The sequence below is a fragment of the Corvus cornix genome, chromosome 5, assembly GCF_000738735.6.
Source record: "Corvus cornix cornix isolate S_Up_H32 chromosome 5, ASM73873v5, whole genome shotgun sequence".
In the NCBI taxonomy this organism is placed as follows: domain Eukaryota; kingdom Metazoa; phylum Chordata; class Aves; order Passeriformes; family Corvidae; genus Corvus; species Corvus cornix.
Genome location: NC_046335.1, coordinates 21909891 through 21935740, shown reverse-complemented (window position 1 = coordinate 21935740; position 25850 = coordinate 21909891). Strand labels below are relative to the sequence as shown.

The following is a 25850-nucleotide window of genomic DNA, read 5'->3' as shown; positions in this document are numbered from 1 at the left end:
GGAAACAGTGATTTTGGCTCAGAAGTTTGACTATACAAAGGAATCCCTCATGTTGCAATGCCCCAAAGTGGATGTTTCTGCAATTTCAAGATGTTTTGTTTTCATGAATTTAATTTGATTAAAGTACATTATTGCATCACAGAATGTACCACTTCATAAGTATCACGGGAACCACAATCACCACAGTAAATTGAGATCATCTAATATGATACCTAATATTTTTAAGGAAGGTGCAAAAATATCATACAACTGTCACACACTACCTTCAACAAAACCATTTCTTAAGGAGATTAAAGAAAGTAGTGGCTGTGACTTATGCAATGAGAGGCACAAAGATCTTGATCCTATCTGTAATGGCAGTGCGGTTCTGGGTGTTTCTACAGGCCACAGGAAATGGTTAATCCTTTTTGAACTGACCTTGTTGTGAGAAGTAGCAATGAACTTAAGAGGCTTATAAGGACATATAAAAATAACATTCTTTTAATAGGTTTTTAAATTTTCTTCCACAACTATTTTCCTTACAAATATGTGCCTCCTGATACACTTCATTTTGTATCCATTTAGTACTCTCAAACTATTTTAAAAACAGGCTACAAGGGACAAAGAAAGGATCAAGTAAATCTGATGCTCTCTGTTCTTGCTCATTTAAAGTAAGATACTGGCCCAACTGCTCAGCTAATAAATATTTCCATGAATATTTCCAAGGAAAAGATTGTACTGCTTGGTAGAGAAACTGGGCAGCAGAAACAGCTGCCTCAGTGTGTGGGACATGTACTGTGCAGCACCCATAAAGGTAACAGGCCTTTTAAAACTGTGTTACACTGAGAAGGGTGGAGAACGACTGTATCTAGCTCTGTAAAAAGTGCCAGACTGAAGCCTGAGCTAGTAAAGCACTAGAGATGCTCAGCACAGCTTAAAATGAAATTATGTTTTCCAAATTTGAAAGTGTTGATTGAGCACTGCATTACACAGACACTAAAAAGTAGCAATCAAAGCCAAGCTGTCCTTGAAATCAGGTTTTTGTTTATGTTGCACAAATTTTTAATATATACATTATATAGCCTCCTTGCAGAATTTTAGCCTTAATTATTCACACAGCACCACACAAATCAGCAAGCATTTATAAACCTATGTGCTACAGTTGTTTTAGTATTTACAATACCAATACCCGAGTGATTAAATCTGGACTTCTTAAAAACTTGGGATTCATTAAATACATGTTGTTGGCTCCCATCATGTCTTGCCCCCCTGCTTTTCCTTTTTTAATTTTCAAAGTTCATCAATGGAAATACTGGCTCCTTCTGATCCAGGAGCTAGTTGAAAGACTTCTTCCAGTGACTTTTAATGTTCATTTCCATTCAATTTTAGCTCCTCTTTAGCACATTTATAAACTTTACATATAAATATAATGGAAACACACAACCCAACCTTTAAAGCATGACACATAGAGGCAAAATTGCTTCCCTGAAGTGCTTTCTTGATGCCCCAAGCTACAAGCTTCAATTTTCTCAAGATCACTTACAGAAGTTTCCATATTTTATAACACTCAGTAATGTTCATAAAAGCAAAAATCAAACGGGTCTTTTCTTATATTTAGAAAACTCTTCATATTCTTACACCAACCTAGCTTTAAAGAAGATGGGTAAGAAGTTATGCTGTCAAACGTACCCAATTTTTGCTGGCATGTACAGCATCAGAGGCACAACAGGGGAATCTTCATTTCCATAGATGATAAAGCCCATCTCTTTCAGTCGTCTCCTGAAATATCTCGTGTTCTCTGCTAGCTGCTGCACACGTGCTCTCCCTAGAAAAGAATTGAAGGTGAGACTGTGAACTCAACTGTTGTAAGTCACATCTGTAACTGCAACACAAGACCTCAAACTAAAATACAAGACATTAATGTCCTGCTTGTGCTTATGGAAGCGTTAAAAACAAATGCAAATTGGGATTTGCAGTTTCTTCTCCTTTATGTAACCAAGATTAATCATGCATTTTCTGACAAGTCTGAATGGACCAGGACAAGCACAGCTATCAAGTCCAAGCACTGCCTAGTTTTTCCATACCAGGTTTTCTTTCAATCAAGAGGTACCTGGCAAAAAAAGGGCAGTTACCTGCTTTTAAACAAGATTCAAAGTTTGCTCAGAATTCACTAGTAACTGCATCTTGAAGAAGAGTTTGCTTACACTTTGAATAATTAATGGAAAACCTACTGAATCAGCTGGGGTTGTTCACCATGTTTTATCCTGCTTGCTTGTATTATTGTAAATTACTACTTTCCTCTTTAGATCTCTTTGCTGAACTACCGCATGGCTGCTCCCTAACCTTTCTCAGTTAAAATGATCTAGGTTTAAATTAAACTGATTACTTCTGATAATCCAGATCACTTCACTTAAGTGGCAGCAGCCAAGCCAATTTATTATGTATTCAGCCATTTCTGTAGGGGTACTTTGATATTTGTCAAAATTAGAACACAGGACATTAGACAGCTAGTATAATTTAAATATTCCAGATGTTCAGATCTATGCATAGAACAACCTATTTATCAGTTAATTAAATTCTAGCCTAGCACACTGTACTACATTTCTGTATTGCCCAGAAAAAGGTTCACGTCATCTCACTTAAGCAGATCATAATGCATTTCTGATCAACTAATAGTCTAATGTGCTTAAGAGATTAAGCACTATGCCATTGATGAGACTATAATAAGTAACACTTAACCTTTCTTGTCTCTGGTCCACAAAGTATATTTCTGGGTAATTGATTACCCAAACACTGCCCTGCCCAGACGGGTGATTCACAAACTGAACCATTAAATGTACAGCACACAGATCTATGCTACGTAGTGAAGGTGGCTGCTAGACATAATCGTCTTCCTTTGAAGCTGTAGATAACATTAGGTCATTAACTAAAAGGAATGCCAGGTCTCAAAGAAACATCCAACACCCACATAGCTCTGCTCCAGGCCGGAACAAATGTAATTTTAAGAACCTATATAGTATTTGCTACCAAGAGTATCAGACATTCCACCCACAACCAGACAATCAAAAGCAAAATCCCATCAAAGGCACAGTATAAGAAAAAAGGGTGAAACCTGTTAAGTTTGCAAAACTTGGCCTATCATTAGCGGGTAGAAACTGGTATTTTTAATAGCACTGACTGCCACTTAAGACATCTCTTCTTTTCCATTAACAGCATTATTTCTTAATCTTTTCTCCCCCAGAGTTTCTCCAGAAACTTAATTCCTCTTCCCCAAAAAGCAGTAAGATTTCACTAAAACACAAAGGCTTCTTGAACTTACAAAACTAAATTTTTAATTTATTCACATCAGATCAGATCCTCTGCTGCAGACCCAGCTTTCTCTTATGTTTTCAGACCAATTATTTGAGCATTTTAGATAACCCAGACTGCAAAATGAAGTTGAAGAAAAGAAACAAACTCAGTAAAATTAAAAGAACCAGGCTTACTACAAGACACTAAAAATAGTGGGCCAAAAGCCACTACTTGCATTTCTAATATTGAGGCAATCAATAAACACACAAGTGTCCACAGCAAACTACATGCAGAAAAGAAGCTATTTTGGTACCTTCTGAGAAAGCTGCATCTGCACATCTCCTACAGAGAAATGCACCAACTTCTGATATGTCAGGTCAGTGATGTACAATCGCATCAAAATACAAATCAGATTTCACCACTATGGAGTGGTAAGGTAAAGTACACAGCTGCTGTGATCAGCCCCTCTCCCTGACAAGGAATGCAGCTTTTGCCATACATACATCTTCTCTGTGTTCCCATAAAGCATGGAGTTTACAGTTGAAGCAGAAGGAACTTCATCACCTTTATGGTTTTCCCCTCTACACATTCACACCCTCTTGTATGTTGTTGAGAGCCTTCCAGACTAAAGATTACAGAGCAATCTTAATTTGTAGCTGGCAACCCCTTCACAGTCTTCCCTAAACTCCTACCAATAAAAACAAGTTATGATTCTAGATTTGTCCTTATAGATTGAAGAGTGCTTTGCAATGTAAACAAGTCTCAAGAACAAGTCTTTCAGTACTCTACAGAGATGTAATCACCTATTAACAGCAACTGAGAGATTTGGAAGATGCCTGCCTTCTTCAGGTTTGTGGGTCTCAAAAGTCTATCAGCTTTTACTTCACTCTAGAGCCATCAAGTCATTTAATGAAATTATTACTTCTTTAAAAACTTGTGGCTACAATAATATACCAAGAACTTGAAAACATATTCAGTGGCATCTGCTCACTACCCACCACGTCATTACCATCTGAAGAGAACTGTCGCCGTGGTGAAGCAAAGCACCAGGAATCAAACAAAAATTGAGCACAGGTTCCTTGTCCTCTGCTTGCCTTTCTCCCTGCGTTCTGTGCAACTACTCTTCTCTGTACGTCAAGATATTTGGTCTCCTCCTCCACTATAAAATCCTGCAATTGGAAGAGTGATGCCACATGCTAATTGAATAGGGTTTGTAATACTATGCAACAAGCATATATCCAGTGTTCAGCTCTACTAACATTTGCTGGTTCAGCCCCACTGCTACACACTGGTGTAGCAAGCTGTTAACTGCTACTACAGTTCCACCATGTTTTCTGGGACCACAAAGACAAACTAAGCAGTGCTAGAAACAGCAGCGAGTAGGTACCATTGCTAATCCCACTCACAATCCAAACAGTGCTTGAGCACTCAAACAGGACCTCTAAATCCCTTCCCAGCCCAAGCATCTTCCAAAGCTCAGAGCTTTGTCCACAACTGCTCAACTGTAGTAGGCCTAGAAAAATTGTCAGGACTGCAGCAATTCTCCAGCAACTGGCTTTTTTGGCAGTATGCAGCTGCATTTTTAAGACCATAAAAAAGGCCAGATCAGACACCACCCTGCCAATTGTTCTTGCATAGGAGTTGTGCAATGATTCTGGTAACATCCTTTCATCTAGGAAACTGGAATGTGATGACCTTCAGCAAAGGAAGGAAAGGGGGAAGAAAGGGATGATTACTGGAACTGAGTTCTTCAGAAGGTTCAAAAAGCTAGAACTGTTTATCAGATCAACAGGTCTCAAGTCCCTCATGGGTCCTGTAAATGGCTTAAACTAGCTACTGACAGAGCAACATTGAAATTAGAGGATAACTAATAACTTTTCCTGTACTTCTTCTATACCCTTTTACAAGTTTACTGCAGTCATATCAAGATTGCTCTTACAATTTAGTAAAAAACTTCTTTGCTTGTAGTAGCCTGGGCATCATTTAGTCTAAAGTGCACATGTATCTCCTAAAGCACATGCTGCCATTTTATCAGAAGTAAAGGTCACACACCATCTAAAGGGGAGAAACACTCTCAGGTCACAAATATACAATGCAAGCAATATTATTTTAGAAATGCAGCTAGCATATACCTGAAAAAAAAAAAGAATAGAATTTCCACACCCTAGAGAAAGTACTCCATTATGAATCTGAAAGCCCATGAGATGCATATTCCTTGTAACCACTAGAGGTAAATTAGTGTCTCCGCCAGGACAGGTTCCCACAGGCTAAAAGAATGACCCTGAGATTAGCTCAGATGATTAGAGCATGGTGCCAATAACGCCACAATTGCGGGTCCGATACCCGTATGGGCCATTCACGTAAGAGTTGGACTTCATGATCCTTTTGGGTCCCTTCCAACTCAGAATATTCAGTGATTCTGTGAATAATACTTCATCACTTGTAAAGGTGTCTGCTTTAGAGGTCATAATGCTCAGAAAGGCAGAAGTTATAATGAAAGCAGGAAGCAGAGAAGGCAAGAGTTACTGAATGCCTTCTTCGCATTGGTCTTCACCAACAAGAACAGTCCTCAGGAATCTCTGGCTGAGAAGACCAAGAAGGGTAAAGGAGTATTGTAAAGACTCTCCCCTGGTGAAGGAGCACCGAGTTAGAAAACACCTAGCCAGACTTGACATCCACCAGTCCATGGGCCCTGATGGGATGCATCCATGACTGCTGAGAGAGCTGATGGACACCACAGCAAGGCAGCTCATGATCATCTTTGAGAAGTCCTGGTGATCAGGAGAGGTGCCTGAGGACTGGAAGAAAGCAAATGTCCCCCTGGCCTTCAAAAAGGCAAGAAGGAGAGCCCAGGAAACTTCCAGCCAGTCAGCCTCACCTCAGTCCCAGGAAAGGTGATGGAGCACCTCATTCTGGAGATCATCTCTGTCCTCATGGATGACAAGAAGGGGATCAGGGATAGTCAGCATGGATTCAGTAAAGGTAAATCATGCTTGTCCAACCTGATTGACTTCTATGATGAAACAACTACCTGGATGGATGAGGGAAGAAAATGGATATTGTCTACCTAGACTTCAGCAAGACTTTAGGTACTGTCTCTCACAATATCCTCACAGGTAAATTCAGGAAGTGAGGAATGGATGAGTGGACAGTGAGGTGGATTGAGAACTGGCTGAATGGCAGATCCTAGAGGGTTGTAATCAGTGGCACAAGGTCTAGTTGGAGACCTGTCACTAGTCGTGTCCCCCAAGGTCCAATACTGGGCACAGTATTGTCTAACTTGTTCATCAATGACTTGGATGGAAGAGATAGATGCCTCCTCAGCAAGTTCACTGATGACATAAAGCTGGGAGGAGTGGACAATACCCTGAAGTGCTGTGCAGGACCTCAAGAGGTTGGAGCAATGAGCAGAGAAGAACTGTCTGAAATTCAATGAAGGCAAATGCAGGGTCCAGCATCTGGGGAAGATGGAGCCACAGGAACTGGTATAGGCTGAGGGCCAACCTACTTGAAAGCAGCTCTTTGGAGAAGGACGAGGGGGTGCTGGTGGGCAACAAGCTGTCCATGAGCCAGCAGTATGCCCTGGCAGCTGGAAGGCCAGTGGTATCCCGGGGTGCATTAGGAAGAACACTGCCAGCAGGTCAGGGGAGGTGATCCTGCCCCCTCTACTCCATCCTGGTGAGGCCACAGCTGGAGTGCTGTGTCCACTTCTGGGCTCCTCAGTACAAGAGAGACTTGGAGCTCCTGGAATAGGTCCTTTGGAGGGCAACAAAGATGCCAAGGGAGTGGAGCATCTCTCTCTAAGAAGGAAAGGCTGAGGGAGCTGGGCCTGTTCAGCCTTGAGAAGAGACAACTGAGTGGGGACCTCATCAATGCATAAAAATATCTGAAGGGAGGGTGCCAAGAGGAAGGATCCAGGCTTTGCTTGGTGGTGCCAAAGAACAGGACAAGGGCAATGGGCAGAAACTGATGCACAGGAAGTTTCACCTGAATATGAGGAAGAACTCTACGGTGCCAGTGACTGAGCACTGTAACAGATTGCCCAGAGAGACTGTGGAGTCCCCCTCACTGGAGATCCTATAGAAATGTCTGGATACAATCCTGTGCAAAGTGCTCTAGGATGACCCTGCTTGAGCAGGGTGGTTGGACCAGATGACCCACTGTGGTCCCTTCCAACTTTACCCACCCTGTGATTCTGTTATTATATAAGAAATATGTAAGCCCACCTTTTCTTGAAGTAAAAATTGAGTTGATATTGACTATAATTATCAGCAGGATAAAAAGGGAGCTGCACATTCCACCACAGCACATCTAAACTCCTTTTGCAATGGGTTTACCAATGGCACACATCAACAGAGAAACTCACCTGTATTTAACCTCACTCTCTCATAAAGGCTTATGCTTAAACTAACGGTCCAGATACTTAAGAATTCTCAAACAACCCAGATTTACAAAACTCAGTTTAATAAACAAACAACAATTGCTCAGCAATTAAAAATTTTTGCAAGGCCAGGATGAACTTAGCCTTTGGAAAAAAAAAAGAAGACAATTCTTAGAGCTAATGTCTGTGTAACTTCTCAATTCCATGTTAAAAAAAAAAAATCATCTCTACAAAGAACCCCAAGAATTTGTGGAAGTTACTCTCTCACAAAAATCTAGTATTTATAACATTTCTGTCATCTATTAAGGTTGATAAATAAGCTATCATAGATAGTATTGGACACAAAAGAAAATTCAGTTCAACCTGGACGTACTTGTTTCCCTCCCCCCGCCTTGATCTCTAAGCAGTAACTGGAAAGCAATCACAAATCTGTTCCAAACAGTGCAACACTTAATCAGCACAGCTTCTTGAGAAATAAAAAGCATGTTGCATTATACACAGACAGACTACCAACTGACACTGAACTCAGAGGGGCAAACCAACTTCAGATAGGCAAAAAACACACACAGGCAGGATTTTATCTGCTTGTCACACTAGGGATCACTGTCTCCTGGATCTAAAACAAAGACACTTGCTGCAATATAAAGGAAGCTTTACATTTTAAATTGGTTCTTACAAAGACTTCAAAGCAAAATAGTAGGACATATCTTGAAAAATGGTTCCTAATCAGTGAAACTGTAAATTGTATGCACAAGCTCTTGTTGGTCAACAAATATCAGTTCACATTAGGCAGCTATGATGAAGTTACTCTATATTCTTTCATTAACCGATCTTGCAGATGTTCAACACTAATATGAGAGTTTTATTATTGCAGCCTTAATTTAACCTATTTACTTTGCTGTCAACATGGAAAGAGAGGCTAAACTAAGCCATTTCATGCCTTTGCCTTACATACTGATTGAAAACTAACATATTTGTTCTTAATGATTAAATGAAAAATGTAGAATAAAAAAAACCCTCTTGATACAAATAGATTGGAATTCAGTACATGCAGAATCATTCCACTTGTGATACATATTTATTGACCCAATTACTCAGTCCCTCAGTAACAGCTCATGCTGTAACACAAACACCTTCAGGTTCAGTTTTCATTATGTGATCAAGGAAATGAAAACATTTATTAGCAGAGATTTGTAAGAATTCTGTAAGAACTTGTGAAGATGTAGTCTGACAGTAGCACATGGCCTCTGCTAAGACTTAGTATGTGTCTAACAAGAAATAGGTTTTGTTAACAAGATTGTCGGGTACATATTAAAGATGTTTTAAACCACTGTAGGAAGATTATAGCAAGTTAATATCAGATCCATAAGGCATCTTTAAGATGAAAATACTCTATTAATTCTTTGTGGAAAATTTGCTTTCAGTCTCTACTGTAATCCACTTCACACTGTTTTCCAGGCTGGTCCCATCTTACGAACTCTTGCCAGGTGTTGGAGGTGAAAAATATTACATTAACTACTGATAGATGTGCCATCCTTAATTTGTGGCAGAATCATTTCTCTTAGTAGAGCTTATTTCAGCCAAGGAAGAGATTCATCTGGCAATCGGTTTACCCTGACAAATACCACAGCTTTACTGATGCTAGCATGACCTCTGCAGATTTACTTTGCTAGGGCTATGAATTTTATAGGATTGCTTACCTGGGCAGGTTTCCTGTCTTCTCCTCTCCTGACAGCCACAATCCAGGGAATATAATAAAACTTTTCCCTCCCTTGTACAAATGCTTTCCCAGAACTAAACAAGTTTTGGTCTTTCTCAGAACTAAAAATAAAAATCAAGCTAACTAAAAGAAGGTACTTGGCCAACTAAATGCTTATGGGGATTATGGCAGCTCTGAGTGCATGTATACACAGAATGGGGAAGGAAGGGACCAAGGTGGGTCATTTTTTCACACCTCCCTGCCCAAGCAGGGTTATCCTAGAGCACTTTGCACAGGATTGTATCCAGACATTTCTGTAGGATCTCCAGTGAGGGAGACTCCACAGCCTCTCTGGGCAATCTGTTACAGTGCTCAGTCACTGGCACAGTAGAGAAGTTCTTCCTCATATTCAGGTGAAACTTCCTGTGCATCAGTTTCTGCCCACTGCCCCTTGTCCTATTCCTTGGCATCACCGAGAAGAGCCTGGATCCTTCTTCTGGCATCCTCTGTCCAGATACCTGTGTACATTGATGAGGTCCCCTCTTAGTTGTCTCTTCTCAAGGCTGAACAGGCCCAGCTCCCTCAGCCTTTCCTTCTTAGAGAGAGATGCTCCACTCCCTTGGCATCTTTGTTGCCCTCCAAAGGACCTGTTCCAGGAGCTCCAAGTCTCTCTTGTACTGAGGAGCCCAGAAGTGGACACAGCACTCCAGCTGTGGCCTCACCAGGGCTGAACAGAGGGGCAGGATCACCTCCCTTTACCTGCTGGCAATACCCTTCCTTATGCAGTCCAGAATACCACTAGCCTTCTTGGCCATGGGAAGGGCATACTGCTGCCTCATGGACAGCCTGTTGTCCACCAGCATCCCCTCATCTTTCTCCACAGAGCTGCTTCCCAGCAGGTCAGCCCTGATGGAAAGAAGCATGCATATGGTGTCAAAGGAGATCAAAGCAGCAGATCTCAACCTACTTTTTCAGGAAATAATGCTGAAAGGCATTTTATAACCTAAGCATTAATATTTACTGACTGTTGTGTGGAATAAAAAGAGCTTGTGGAAAGGGTAGGTTCTGTAGCATCTACCATTGTTCCAAAACTACATGACCACTCTATAACCCAATTTTACAGAAATCCTTGACCATGTAAGCTTACTACAATTTTTAGCAGACATGTATGCAACTAAAAGTCCTCCATCACAGAAAACAAAATAACAAAACAAGAGAAGGAAATCACAATCCACTACAAAGGCACAAAGAACAATGTGATGCCAGTGTGTCCTGTTTCTCCAAACAAACATTGGCTAAATACAACCTACACAGAAAGGATATGGACCAGGCTGCAATACTCTGTGGTTGCTTTTCTGAGAGCACCAGCATCAATGACACAGAAGATAAAGTACTACTTCATTAACAAGGACAGTGCTTTTTCTCCATATACCTTGCTATCAATGGGCCAAACAAAAGAAAATAAGATAAAATTTCTACTTCAAAAAGCCTGTATTTTCAGACATTGGGAAGTGCTTAAATCAAAGTAAACTGGCGAGGAAAACTTGGTTACATATATCATTCTCTAAAAGTTTGTTTCTTCAAGTCAGAGTGACGTTATTATACAATCAAGCTTGTAAATTTTTCCACATTAAAACCCCCTTGTTTTTGCAAAGGCTTATACTTTCATTCTGTTTATTATTCCTACATTTCCATCTTTTGGTTGGCTGTTTCAGTGAAAGACATAATTCAGCATATTCTGTTTTGGAAACAAGCATTTTTCAAATCTCAACCAGGAATTCAATATTCTTCTGCTGATTTAACAGATTCTCCACTAAGCTTTCAGAAGCTAAGTTGCCTCCCAAGGGCTTATGAAGATCTTTTGCAATGTTAACATAATAAGTCAAGTTGTTTTCTGGACATTATACTTGTAAATACCTCATCATTAAAAAACCCATACAACAGCCAATTTTTCTTTTTTTGAGAAGACATAAAAGCACTACTACCCTTTTACTGCCATGAACATGTTTTTCATAGAAGATATAGAGAACTCCCCTCTTGAAGGCTTCTCCTGAAAAGCACAAGTCAAGCAGGACATCTAATAGTATTTGCATGATGAAAAAAAAATAGCAAAATGTTTCTGGATTTGCTAACTAGCAGAAAGGACAAGCACAACTAATGAATATCTGACTGGAAGCAAGGGTTAGATTAGAAACAAAGTAGTACCTATTAAGGGTTACAGTGAGTAACCTAAAACCAGAGAAAGTTGAGTGAGATTTTAAACCAAAAAAGATTGGAACACTAAACAAAATTCCACTTCAACAATGATTGTATGCCAGAACTTTTACCTTTTAAGGAAAAGTTGCACTAAGAGAGACAGAGAGAGCACAGTGTTGTTAAAAATGCCGTAATGGATGCTTAAGGACCTAGCATGTGCTGATTTCGAGATGCTTGTAACATCATTTGTGAGAAAGCAGACTCATGACACAAACAAAGCAGAAAGAGGGATCAACAGTGATTCATCTGCACAACCCACCCAAAGGCATCACTCACGCACAAAATAAGGGAGAGGTGACCCCCTACAACAATCTATTCTGTCAGCCTAAAAAAAGTGATTTACAACAGCTCATAAATAAGATGAGGGTAAAAAGCAAAGTTTTGCTGGTTTCTTCTGAGAGATCACTCTACAATCGATAATAAAGAAAATTTTATTATACATTACCTAAAGATTTCTTATCTTTCAGAATACTTTTCCTATCTCATTATTTAAGTTCCAGGGACAAGGTGACTCCACATGTTTCACTCTGCTTCCTCCAAGTTTGCTCATGTGAACACTGTGTCACTGCCAACATTTGCAGTAAGAATTTTACATCCTCCCCTTCAGATACTGTCTGCAGATTTTCATTATAGATCTTCAGAAAAGTACTGTAGACAATTATAAAATGTAACCTGAGATTGCACAGAGATATATTAAAATGTGTGGGCCAGAATACTGTATTACCCCAGTTTTATATTAGAACATACCAGTTCACATCAACAAATACCAAGAGAGCCTCCCAGAACAATGAGAAACCTAAAGAAAGTAATTAGAATAATTCCTTAACTCATTGCTATTGTATTACCATCTAATAGCTCAAACGTTCGTATTCAGCAAACCACTCTGAAGACAGAGTAAACTCACTGGGTTTTTTTGCAGGGTTGATGGAGAATCCAGGTTTAAAGCTAATTTGGGAATGGGAAGAGTCTTCGAGCTGTATGTTTCAAGCTGGAGGTCACCAGAAGGACCGGGCACCTTCCACTAGAGGCCAGCGCTGCACCCCTGGAGTCCCCAGCCGCGGTACCTGCTCACAGCATGTGCCCCCCACAAAAGGCTGCACTGCAGCAGCATGGCAAGGCCGTGCTTAATTCACCCAGGAGATGCTAAGGGGACAGCTGAGTCAAGTTATTTATTCTTCTGACATACTTGCATGCTTCCTGAGTTCAGCACTCGGGAGAGAAACTACAAATAACATGGGAAGAGAACAGTTTAAGAATCAGTGCCCTTGAAAGTGTGGATGAGGAAATCAAAAGACGGCTGGGAGCTCATGTTCGTTGGCCATATGGCAGCAGCATAAGCAACAATTTATTTTAGGAGAAGCAGTGAAAGGCTTGGCTCATGACCATTCTCAGTTAACCCCAGGACTGTGGATTTTAACAACACTGTATGCAGGGGATTTGCCCGGATTACATGGGTACTCAGTATGGAGCCACTGTAGAGGTGATGGTAAAAATGCTCAGTGCTTTAAAGGAGAGAGGAAAACAGCTAAATCTGATTTTAAAAACTGGCAACAGTAAAGCCAAAGAGAATCAGAAACGGAAAAAGGAGAATAGAAAAATTATGGTTGATATTCTTGGCATTAAAATATCTCAGAGAAAATTTATGCTAATATTAAATATCCATCATTGCATTTGCTATCAAACTAAATAGTTCCAGTGGAGTCTAAAGGCATGCCAAAAACAGCTGGGTGCATGTACTGTGTACTCATTGAGTTTATATATACTGGTGAGATTGAAGCCTTTGGCATATTCCAGAGCCCAGAGGAGTATTTTTGTATTTGCAGTTTCTGATTTTGTTTGCAACTACCAGCTGCATTTAGAGAACTCCAAGGCAGCCTGCTCTCCCCATGAAGTTCATCATAAAAAGAAGCAGCTCTCACCAAGAAGAAATCATGTTGCTTGATGTGACTGGAAAGATGCAATCTGTTAGAATCATAGAAGAGTTTGGGTTGGAAGGGACCTTAAAGATCATCTAGTTCCAACACCACTGCCAAAAGCAGGGACACCTAACACTAGACCAGGTTGCTCAGAGCGCCATCCAGACTGGCCTGGAATGTTTCCAGGGATGGGCCATCCACCACTTATTTGGGGAAATTACTTTAAAAAAACACTTATCTGTGTTCCACCACACTTGTAAAAAGAATTATTCCTTCTATTTAGTCTGAATTTACCTTCTTGTTAGTTTAAAACCGTTGCCCCTTGTCCTACTGCAACAGGTCCTACCAAAATGTTTGTCCCCATCTTTCTCATAAGCTCCCTTTAAGTACAGAAAGGCCACAATGGAGGCACTTTGCCAGAGGATCCTACTAACTGTTCAAAACAGCACATGTTTCACAGGTTATTAGTCTATTAATAGAATACCTGTGTTGGTGACCATGAAATAACTTGAATGATCTGGCTGGATATGCACTTCAAATATCACAGAAGTAGCATTGCCCAACCTTGCTGTAGCCAATAAAATAGTATTTGTAAATATGATTTCTTCATACTGCCCTGCTCTCTGTATTATTTAAACTTCTCTAGAGCAGTGACAATATGTGTCAACAGGCAAGCACAACAGTCTTAGCTCATGTCAAAGGATTTCTGCAGTATGGGGAACACAAAGATGTTACAAAATGACACTGTAATAAAATCAGCTAAAATGGTCGCTCCTCTGTGCACAGCCATGAGAGTATTATAATTATTTGATTAGTCATCTTTTGCTTCAAACAGCAGGCTTCACCAAGTGAGCAGAAAGACTTTGAAATAAGATACATATGCTAAGGAGACCAGAACGAATAAACATTAAGGAGTTAGTAAAAGCAATATTAAAACCAATTTATTTAAACTGAGCCAATGTTTATCAAACTACAGGAGTCAGCTTTTCTACAGCAAAAATACTTTCCATAAGATCCTAAAAATTCAAGCTTTAAAGAGAGAGATTAAAGCAGTAGAATTCTACTGATCCTACAGCAAAAAAGTTCATCCTGCCTCAAATCTGGCCAACATTGGCTCCTAAAATGAGCATATACTGAACATTTAGTAAGAGCTGCAAATACATAAAATGAGTACATTCCATTAGAGATGTTTATAGCTGAAACTTAGAAATTATTAATCCAAACGAATTAAAGTGGAAGGAAAATTATTTCTTGATAACCCAATTCTTTAATTATCTTGTGTGCATATAAGTTTGATCTTCTGGGTGCACATACATCATTAGTAATCAACTTCTATACTTTTCCCTTTGTAGCTGGTACAATTGTATAGCAACCTGCATCCTCCCCCTTGTGACTGAAACAAGGCTAATATTCAGCCTTACATGTGTCCTTTACAGTCTCTCAGCTACAGAATTCAGTAACCTACTAAAGACTCAGAGGAAGGTTATTATGCATGAAAATAACACACCAAGTGTTAAGAAAGGTAAATCTAAAAATCAGGATAGAAGACTCCAAGCAGTCCCTGTCATTACAATTAGTGAACAACGGGCCCAGGTCTTTAAAACATACATGAATAGAGAGCTACTTTATCAAATGTAGCATCACTATCATATACCGTACCAGTGGCAGAGATTCTGATAAAACCACAATTGAAATGTAAGATTGATTGACCTGCAGGTGTCTGAAAAACATTTTTAAATTATCTTGGGGTATGTTAGAATATTTTAGCAGAGCATGCTTCCACTACTAGGGAAGACTTCTGTAACCAATCCTAATAGTTCATGGAGTGACTGCAGCCACTGATACACTGAAGCCTTTAAAAAGACTGGATTGCTCTCCATCATTGGAAGTTTCAGTCCTGACGTACAAAGCTTAAATACATCTAAAATGCAAGAAGATAATATTCTGATTTGGATGAAAGTCAAACATCATCAGGAAGAAAAACTATTACTAAAAGCTGCCAGTCATTCCTTTTCAGCAAGATCACCGACAAACCTTATGAGGCATATAAGTATAGTAGGAATGAAAACTGGAATTTGCCTTAGAGAAGTTTTTTTACTGAAGGAAACACCCTTATTGGACTGCTGTATGTACTTCAGAACTACAGCGTGACTGAATGTAGAAAATGGCATCTCAAAGACGTAAGTGGCCAAGGCAGATGCAAGAAACCCATCTAAACAATGGGTAAATTTGAAAGACAGTAACCAAACAGCTACTCCAGAAGTGCTGAGCAAGGGACATATAACAGCTTCTACATGGCACAAAGCAGCCCACTTAGCAAGGTAAGGATGTCCCGTTGGATCTTGCCTGCTTACCAATTAGCAAATCCTTTATAAGTGTGACAGTGTTCTATACATGAGCATCATTCAACTCCAGAGAGAGGTTCCAAACGCTTTGATGATCTCCTGATGTCATTCTGTACAATCAGATCTGAAAGTATGTAATATATCTATGGTCTGTCCAAAAGATGAGATGCTAGAATTATTGTCACCTGGCCAGATCTAAAAGGATGGGCTAACTGACACATTGTATTGGCTTGTCAAAGACCGTCAGAACGAATCTCATCAGAGGACAAGTCAGCTTCTCTGACCATAGGTTGGAACTGTCCATAAGCAAACAAACATAAATCACCTATGAAGCATTAGGAACTGATGTTACAAGTGTCAATACAATGAGGTCGTTTTAGGATGCATCTTGCACAGACAATGGCTCCAGAAACATCCACTCTACATCTTTCCTATGGCACTGAAAAAGGCTTTTGTGGAATGTAAAAGAAGCTCTGCAGGTTTATTATTCTCTGTGTAAAAATATAAAATGTCCCAAGTGGTGAAAAGAGCTGTTACTGACACAGAAGGTACCACTTTCATTTTTCACGAACTCTTTAGGTTGGAATAGATGTCTTGAAATCAGTCAGTCCAACCTGCCTGCTCAAGCAGGATCAGCTAGAGCAGGTTGCCCAGAACTGTGTCTAGTTGGGGTTTTGACTGTCTTCACAGATGGAGACTTTACAATCTCCATGAGCAGTGTGTTCCAATGCTTGAGCACCCTCATAGTTTGAGTTTTTAGAAACTCTTTTCCTCTTTGGTAAATCCTAAAATTATCAAATGACTTACCATTTACTAGGTGCAGAAAACATTACATACATTAATTAATACACACTACTATTACATACATTCAGTACTACCTTGTACTTTAAGCCATCTTCCACAATAGAGGATAAAATTTCAAGTCTATTGGTTTGAGAGATTAATAATAACAAGCACTTTGTAACTTTTGCTCATCAGCAAACTGCACATATTAGATAGGAGGCATAAGCCTAAATAGCTTGAAGCTGCTGAGGCATTTTGCCCACAAAAGGTGAAGGTCTAAGCTGCCAAACCCCAGAATAATACACATCCGCTTCTTATAGACCCTGGAAGCCAAACAGTGAGTCAAATTTGCCAGGGCACTTTGCTCATTATACATAGAATTCTTGACTGAATTTTAGTAACAACTCAACGTGTCTTCAGAGTTATTTTAACCTGTGGCCAATCCCCACATGCACGTCCAAACTGCCTAGCCACAGAAATAGCAAGCATAGCAATGCCAGGTTCAAAGTGTTTCCTCTTTACATCTTGTTGGGGTTTTAGGAGTCGTTCAGTTTTCTTTTTCTCTTAAAGAATTTTTCCCATAAATGTTGCCAGGGCAACAAATTACTGGGTGCTTAAGAAAAACAAAAGACCTGGCCACAGAGGAAGGGGTCCAACGGGCTACTCTCTTTCACCTGGACTTGTGGGCTGTGGTTCTCGGAGTTTGAAGGAGAAAGAGGCTGCCATCGTTGTGGAGGGATTTAATCTGCTGCAGGCTTCTGCTTTTCTGCTGCCTTCCTTCTACCGTGAGTTGAGCCCGCTCACTGGAGCAGCTGTTGCACCAGGACCCTAACACCCCACCTTACTAGAAGAGGGACCTGTTCACCATCTGCTCAGGTGCCTCAGGGAGAAACCCCAGGATTCCCAAGCCTGCCTTTCCCTGCCCCGCTGGGAGCCGAGCTGTGGCTGCCCTGCCCCCGCTGTTGCTTTGAGCCTTTGCTGTATCGTAGCCCCGCACACCCTGCCTGCCCAGGCCTCCCGGGGTTCCCGCTGCAGCTCCAGAGTTCGATACATCTCGTCTGCCACCCGGGATTTGTGCTCGTCCCTGATGTTCCAGCCTGCTGTTCCTGAGGGTCCGGCTGGACACCGGGATCAGCTGCCCAGGGGTTTGTGAAGCCTTTGTTCCATCCCTTCCCGGGATCCCAGGCCGCCATTGCCGCGTGCTCCCTGAGCTTGCTCCGGAGCGGAACCATCGCACCCGCCCCGCTCACCGGGAGCCGCCAGCGCCCCTGCCAGCTGTGATCGGAACTGCAACCGAGGGGAAAGGGCCTGACAGCCGAGACGGCTGGGACTGGGTTTGTGGTTCTGTTTGCTGTTACTGCTGTAGTTATTGTTGAATGCCTGGTTATCCATATATATATAGAGAGAGAGAGAGAGAGAAAGAGTAAAGAACTGTTATTCCTGTTCCTCATATCTTTGCCTGAAAGCCCCTTAATTTCAAAATTATAGTAATTCGGAGGGAAGAGGGGTTGCATTTTTCATTTCAAGGGAGGCTCCTGCCTTCCTTGGCAGACACCTGTCTTTCAAACAAATACACATCTAAATCAAAATGTTATTCATGCCACATCATGCAAATATAACTGCAAGGATCCAAGTCTTAAAAAAGAAGTGGTAGGAAAGTAAGAACTAGTAATGAGTGGTATTAGCGCTATCTCAGCCCAAATAAAAAAGACTGAAATGCTTTGCAGAGTTAGTTGATGACGCTTTCCTCTGCAGCAACTCGCCTCAGAAAAGATACCAGAAGAGCTTGTCAAGAATAAGCTTTATCATAGTGTTGCTGTGATTATGTTTTTAAAGCAAATAAAAACAACAAATGGAAGAAATTTCTAAACCAAGAATAGTAATGTGTGGCAAGAGAATTTAAAATTGTTTCTGAAATAAAATCTGGAAGTAGGAACCAGCCAACATTCTCAACAAATCAGACACTCTAGGAAGTCACATGCAGTATGTTCTACTCGCAAACATTTAAACCTGTCTTACAGTTATAATTCAGACATTAGGAGAACCAAAACTGCCTCTACCCTCCAAGACTTGCAGACATTTCTGCTTAATAATCACCATTGCCTCAGATGTTTATTTTTGTCAGGGCACAAGAACTGAGCTGAATATATCATATCATTAAACAGTATCATAAAATTAAACAGGTTGAGGAAGAAATAATATTTTGGCTAGGACAGCAAGAAAAAGAAGTAGCTGCCAGGAGGACAAATTCGCTAGCAAACTACCTAACAGCACTCTGAACTTTTACGTACAGATGTAAACTGACTACTTGGCAAGCTTTCAGAAAAAGAACCTACCTCCCTGAAGCTACAGCAACAAACAAGTTTAAGTACAACCAGTTCTTGAGAAAAACCCTTTAATAATCTACATTGTTCTTACTGCTAGGTGAGAACTACACTACCAGTCCTTGGGTGGTAAAGTAAAATAAATGGTGTCAATTACACCTGAAATACTCAGTATTTCCATCATAATTTTTTCAAGCTCTCCCTCAAGAGATTAGTGGAACTTACCTTGCAGCAAGAATTAGTTCCTAAAAAAATCCTATACACTACCTTGCTTTCTGAAATCTTCCTTTAGAGATACATCTAAAAGACAGTAAAAAAAGCAAAAACTTTTTGACTTGTTGGGGCTTAAACCATGAGACCAAACACAGAGAAGTGTGTAATTTATATAGACAGTCTTTATTTCCTATTTTATACCATGTGGACATGAAGGTTTTACATCACCCATTGCTACCAAAAAGCTGCAGCCTTGCCAGGGCCATGTAATTTATCACAACCAGATGGTGTGCTGTCAATAAAGGAGGGGCTGCTATCATTCCAGGGCAGAATAATTACCTTTCCTTTGAACCAAGGACAATGTTTTCAATAAAAACCCAAGCTGTTTAATGCAACTTCCAGTCTGTCAAGACTCCCACTGTGCAGCTCCAGGATTCATTAGACTCACAGAAGTGAAGGAGACCATTTGTTAAAAACATAGCACGAGTATCTCAGAGAACATTGATGACACACAATTTAAAAAAACCCCAAACAGTAAAGACATTTTGAATCTTCTTTAAAAGCTTTTTGCACAGACTTTTTTCATCACAAATTTTACAGCAAAAGTAGCTGTATTGCATTAAAATGCCACCTACGTCACAGGCCTTTTAAGTAAACTATGGAAGATATTCACTGCTCTGTTACGCACCTCTTCTGCTTTGCATTTCTACATCTCAGGAGTTGGAGTAGCAACATTTATTCTGGGAGGAAGACTAATAGATAAAGACTGTAAAGCACAGAGAATTAAAATTAACTAGCAATAAAAGCTAAAGAAGAACAGAAAGCTGTCTCTCACACACCAAAACACTAGTAGGTTAACACTCCTCTGACATCTGGAAACACATGGCAATCATACTGGAGTAATCAGAGGAATGGACCTTGCAGCATAATTAAACAAGTTACAATACAACCACAAATGGTACCTTCTCTTGGAGCAATGCAAGAAACTGGATGAATTTCACACATACTAAATTTCCCCTTGAGTTTCAAACCCCACCAAATAAAAAGCAGTAATTATCTGAACACTCAAAGCGTTTTCTGAGCCTACTTCCACGCCAAAAACTGACTTTCAACTTGTCCTCCTTTCAACAGTACATATTTAATGAAGTGGTTAAGAAACACATCCTTTTTTCATAACACCAGAACATTTTGTTCACCTCAAAAAAGTAGAATAACTCTCTAGCTTGGGAAATTAAACATGAGCTGGAAGCCCAAGTGTGACCATTTCCAGGAATTACATCTAACAGAATAGAACAGAAATATTCCTGTAGTTTTAGTTCCACAGTGGTAACAAATGTATTAAAAGATATCTTGGCTCAGTTTACTTTTGATTGACCCCCTCTCCAGCTAAGATCAGTATATTCTTTTCTTCACGTAGCAGTTGCCTAAAGGATCCTATTATAGATTCTACTATATTTTACATGTGAATTACAGCCTTAGAAGAAAAATACATTCAGGCAAAACATGATAGAAAACAAAAAAACCAAACCACCACAACAACTGAACAGCATTTAAGACTTTACACAAATCTCAGCTGACAAATTTCTGCTCATCACCTCCAGAAGGTGCAGTAAGTAGCTGATGACTTACCATCCAGAAGACCCACAACTCATTAAAAAAGAGTAGAAGATAAAGCATGATCCTTTGGTTCTCCCAAGAAGCACAGTTATGTGCATGAACAAAAAGCTTCACAGGGAAAGAATAAGTTGTCTTCTCTGTCTGAATAAGCAAGGGTGGCTCTTACCTTAGGATACCAGGGTCCAGTCCCACCAGAACTTCAAATATCACTGGAAAATCTCTTTGTTGTTCACTCTTAATAAGCACATGCAGTGGGGACATAACACAATGGAGACAGCAACTGATAAACTTCCACAGACACAGATCTATTTTTACTAACACTTAAAACTGTTCTCAGATTTTAAGCATTTCTTGCACCTATGCAGTAGCCTTCAAAGGAGATTTTGCAGGCTTTTCCAAAGCCCAGACACAGGTGTGCAGCAACTCACACTCACTGTGCAAAGACGTACACAAGAAAAAGCTCAATGCCCTTTCCAAGTTAGAGGCTTTTGTTTGTTTTCCAATACATGACAATTAGTCTCACCTTGATAACAAAATATTTTTACTGCTCTTGTTTTGTACAATACTGTTATCTCCAACTGTGCCATATTACACAGAGTATACTACAAAACCATTTTTTTGAGATTCCCCAACAGCTGTAAAGCATTAGTGTTGCCACTACTATTAAAGCCATGTTAATGAAAAAGTAAACAGAAACCAGTCAATCCCCAATCAAGCTAAAGGCAACTGAAGGCATTTGTCTTTACGTGAAGAAAATACATTCAGAACCACCAATATCAACTGATGCACAGTACTTGAAAAAATGAAGCCAAAGAACATAGGCTACACCACAGCACCGATGATCAGGTGCTAATTAGGTCAGCACTTACACCAAGGCAGAACCAGACTGTAGCATGTTCAGAACCTTCCTCTTGATCAATCTCCTGCTCCAGTAAGTGACCGAAGAAGTGATATCAGCTTCTAATTAACACCATATTAAAATCATGTAATACAACTCTAAGGACAAACATGCCTGAACAGTTTTCCTGTAGGTTTTATTATGACTCTTCCTTCTAGTTTGCAATTTATATTTCCTAAGTAATCTGAATTTTCTAGAGCCAGCAACCAGAATTAACCTATTTTATTAACTGAAACACCTCAGTCTCTCTTGACACACAGAATGAACTGGCATCTGCACTGAGATGTAACTAAATGAAACAGGGGGACATCCCCCAGAAAAGCCCACAACTAACAAAAAACACAAGGCACCAATGATCACTTTTGCTGAGCTTTGTGTGAGCTGTAATGAAGTGAATTTCAGTACAGTTCTGGGGAATACAGATTTTTAAAGGCTCCACTGGTATGCAACATCATGGGTTGCATACTGACTAGCATTTTTAAAAATACCAGATATTTTCAGCATTCTGATAAAAATACAGCCAATAGAATACACCAACTATTTCAATGGATGAACTTTCAAAACTCTCCTGTTTAAAATATTGCTTCACAACAGGAACAACACACAACTCTTTGGTACCTCCAAAAGACAGGATTGTTTGTAACTTAATACGGAAACATTACAGCTGTCTTAATACCAGGATAATTCCTACACAAGTCTGGCATTTGAGACATGCTACATATTTGTCACAGAAGTGTGTGAATTTTTGTGCTGTTATGTGAGGTTCATCAGTTGATGCCTTGGCCATAACAGTACCTCCTCCCACACATTCGTTCTCAGGTTGCCAAAGAGATCAGCCCTCTGAACCTGGAGCTTTTTCACCAGACCATTTATTTGTTCTACAAGGTACATCCAGCCCTCAGGAGTTCACAGCTAAAGGGATACCAACAAAATGCATGTGTTTACAATCTGTCAACCTTTAAAAGAAATCTTAAGAACCACTGAGCTTGTAGCAGCAGCCTTTACAAAGTTTAACACTTGAGCTGCAGTGCTTTTTACCCTAATTTTAAAAACTGCCCTTTCCCTCTGTATAGATAAGAAAATGACACACAACAGGGATATGGAGCCATTACCATCTCAGGCTCCCTGTGTGATAATCAGAGGAAATGATCTGCTGACCTCAAGCAGTCTTTGAAGTCTGCACACACATTACCTAAAGAAGAGGGAAGGACTATTCAGCAGGACATACATCCCCCTAGGCCTGCTCCTCCAAAAGCTCTGCTGGATGAGTGGTTCTCTCAAAACCTGTAAACACCTGGGCTGCCAGAAAGCTTATGGTTATTGACAATGTTCAAGGACTGCTGTGAAACAGGCTTTGTATATCAGTGTTTCATTTAAGCCTAACATGCAAAAACTGTCATGCAGCAAGCATTGATTTCTTTTCTTTAGATCTGAATTATTAAGTTAGCATCAGGGAAAAACAAAACAAATCAACCACAAAAAATCCAATCGCCCCCCAAAACAGGCACCAAATCCAACCACAATTCCGATTCACATTTATACAGCCTGTTATCTTATGCAAGATGGCATGCAAAGTAAAATGGAATTGCTCCCATTGTTTAGTTTCAACAGTCTCTTGATTTTAAAGATACAGAAATTATGAAATAGTAGATCCACATCACATAAATAATCTACTGGAGTTATCCATGTAAAAGAGCCACATCCTCAAACGTAATGCCACCTTGCAATTAATTTCAGTAACTCAGTTTCAAGAGATGGGAAGGAAGTCATAATACCATCTCTTGCCACTTCTCCACAGTCAAAATGCACTTTGAATTACAGAAACCTGTTTTCTTTAACACTTAGGAGAGTCTAAAAAGACTGCTGGTTGCTGGTAGCATCAGATTCTTTAATGACTACTAGAATCACGCGTATCTGGTAATTTGCTTTTAAAATTTTTCCCCCAGTACTAACTCAATGGTATACCAGACACTGCAGAAACACCAACTGTCTCTACTTTAAAGTTCACACAACAGAGAACAAAAGATTCCATGCTCTCCTTTTGTGTTTAGTGTGACTCTTCATGGGAAACCCACCCAGACAGAAGTAGGATTTGATGTCTTTGATGAAGAATGGATCTTGTCCAAGGCAACACCACCACACAAAACCAAACCAAACCACTGTCTCCTGTCAGAAGGCTGTCAGAAAGACACAAGCTCTTTCCACTTAAAGGAGAATTCAAGATAATGCCTGGTTGATTAAGTTGATAAAATTATCCACTAACTCTATTTTACTATTAAAAAAAGAATAAGAAAGCAATAGCATGTGCCTGTGTATCTAAAAATGAGTAAGACCGGCTGAACACAAAATTATTTCATAGGCAAAGAACTGCATAGGAACAACAGTTATATTTCATGGTCACATTACACTCATCTCCTCATATACGTTTCAAGCCCTGTTGCAATGAGAGACTAGGCTCACAAGACTCAGAAGGATTCCCTAACTCCAACCCCACAAGCCACCACTGTACTTTTCCACACAGGACTTTTCCAGAGGCCAAATTTCTACTGAAAGCAGTTTAAGTTCTCTCTAGCATTAACATCGCCAAATAGATTAGCCATACAAAGAAAATCTACTGTGACAGAAAGTGAGGACAAAAGCACATTACCAGCCAACTTCACTCTGACACTAGCTGAAGGATCTGCTGAAGAATAGCAGCACTGCCTGCAAGAATCCCAGCCCCCCGCCCCCCCAGACAATCCAGAAAACAATTTCTGAAATGTAATTCACAATACCTGTTCCTGTTTGTTTATACCTTGCTTACTGGATCTGGCTGCACTGCTGTCACATGACTAAAATTCCCTGCATCCTAACAATTATGATTTACAGTCGTCTTTATTTTGAAGGTGAACTTATAAAGTATTGGTTCAGATCAAGAGGTAATTTTAAAGAATGTGATAAGGGCTATCCCTCCAGAACAAAGAAATTAAGTTTTTGTTGCCTGGGTACACTTATTATCTAACTGTACATTAAATCACTGGGAGGATTTGTGGGATTGCATTAACACTACTTACACATTAGCTCATACAGATTTTGTATTATCACAAATGCAGTCATGATAATAGTGTTCATAATCATTAAAAAGACAGCTGTATATATCCTGTTTGACAGCTATTCTTGTGTCCTGCTGAGAAGAAAGAAAAGAAATGTGCGCTCATCAGACTACTCTTCTGAACTAGTTATGGCAACTTCACCATAAAGTCAGAACCATGAAAAAAATTACCTTTATATAGTTTCAGTAAAACTTACCTTTAATTGATTTGTTGAAAAAAAGCAAGCATTAAAAACCTTCTATTTTCTTTTTATTATGATACCACAGACACTGAAATTTAAAAAGCACATCTTTGCTCTTAAAAAATCTCAAAAGAAAGCATCACTGAAGAAGAGACAGAACAAAAAAAGACTCAAATCTTTGTACAGTACAAATAGGTTGGCAGGCCTTTATGGCAGATTGAAGCTACAGAGAGCAAAAACATCAGGAACACATACAAACACCACATTTCTTTAGAAGCTAAGGAATGTGCAAGCTTTGACAAAGCATATTATATTAAGGATGTTTATAATCTACTTCCATGGAGACAGTTCAGTAGCTTTACAACATAGCAACAAAGAGCGTGAACTATATTTTCCATCTGTTTTGTGCGGAATGTTTTTTTACAATGGAAGTCAGTACCAAAGCAAACTGCTCCATGGGATTTTAAACAGCAACACAAAAGGGTAAAGAAATCTTTTCCTATGTAGTACAAGAGAAGATGGAGGATATGAATGGCTATTAACAATATATACAAAAATATGTGATGAAGACCTCTTGTTTCAAGCAGGACATGTTACACATGATGTAGCAGTCACCTAGTTTAAGCTAATATTACTGTGTTTATTAATTGTAAAATATCATACAGGTATAAAAAACCTTACAGAACCAGATAGATTATCACCTCCAGCTGAACATGTGCATTAAGAAGAGCAAAGCAGCCCCTTTCCACATTTTAAGAGAGCTATAATCAAAAATGGAAAGATACAGTCAAGTATAAAACATGAAATCAGCTTTAGGTCAACCATGAGGAGAACAAAAAGGACAGCACTGTAAGTACTTCTTCAAGAGGAAAACA

The 25850-nt window shown here is 39.8% G+C and overlaps 1 protein-coding gene across 2 annotated transcripts in view; it reads right to left on the bottom strand.

Moving 5' to 3' along the window:
- SPTLC2 (serine palmitoyltransferase long chain base subunit 2) overlaps window positions 1-25850 on the bottom strand; it is an 80368-nt gene that overhangs the window by 11788 nt on the left and 42730 nt on the right. For both annotated transcript variants that reach the window (XR_005601948.1, XM_039552179.1), the window contains exon 10: window positions 1669-1804. Coding sequence is in view for 1 of the 2 variants with exons in the window: in XM_039552179.1 (XP_039408113.1) it covers window positions 1669-1804 (136 nt within the window). In the remaining variant the exon portion in view is untranslated. The remainder of the gene's footprint in view (window positions 1-1668; window positions 1805-25850) is intronic.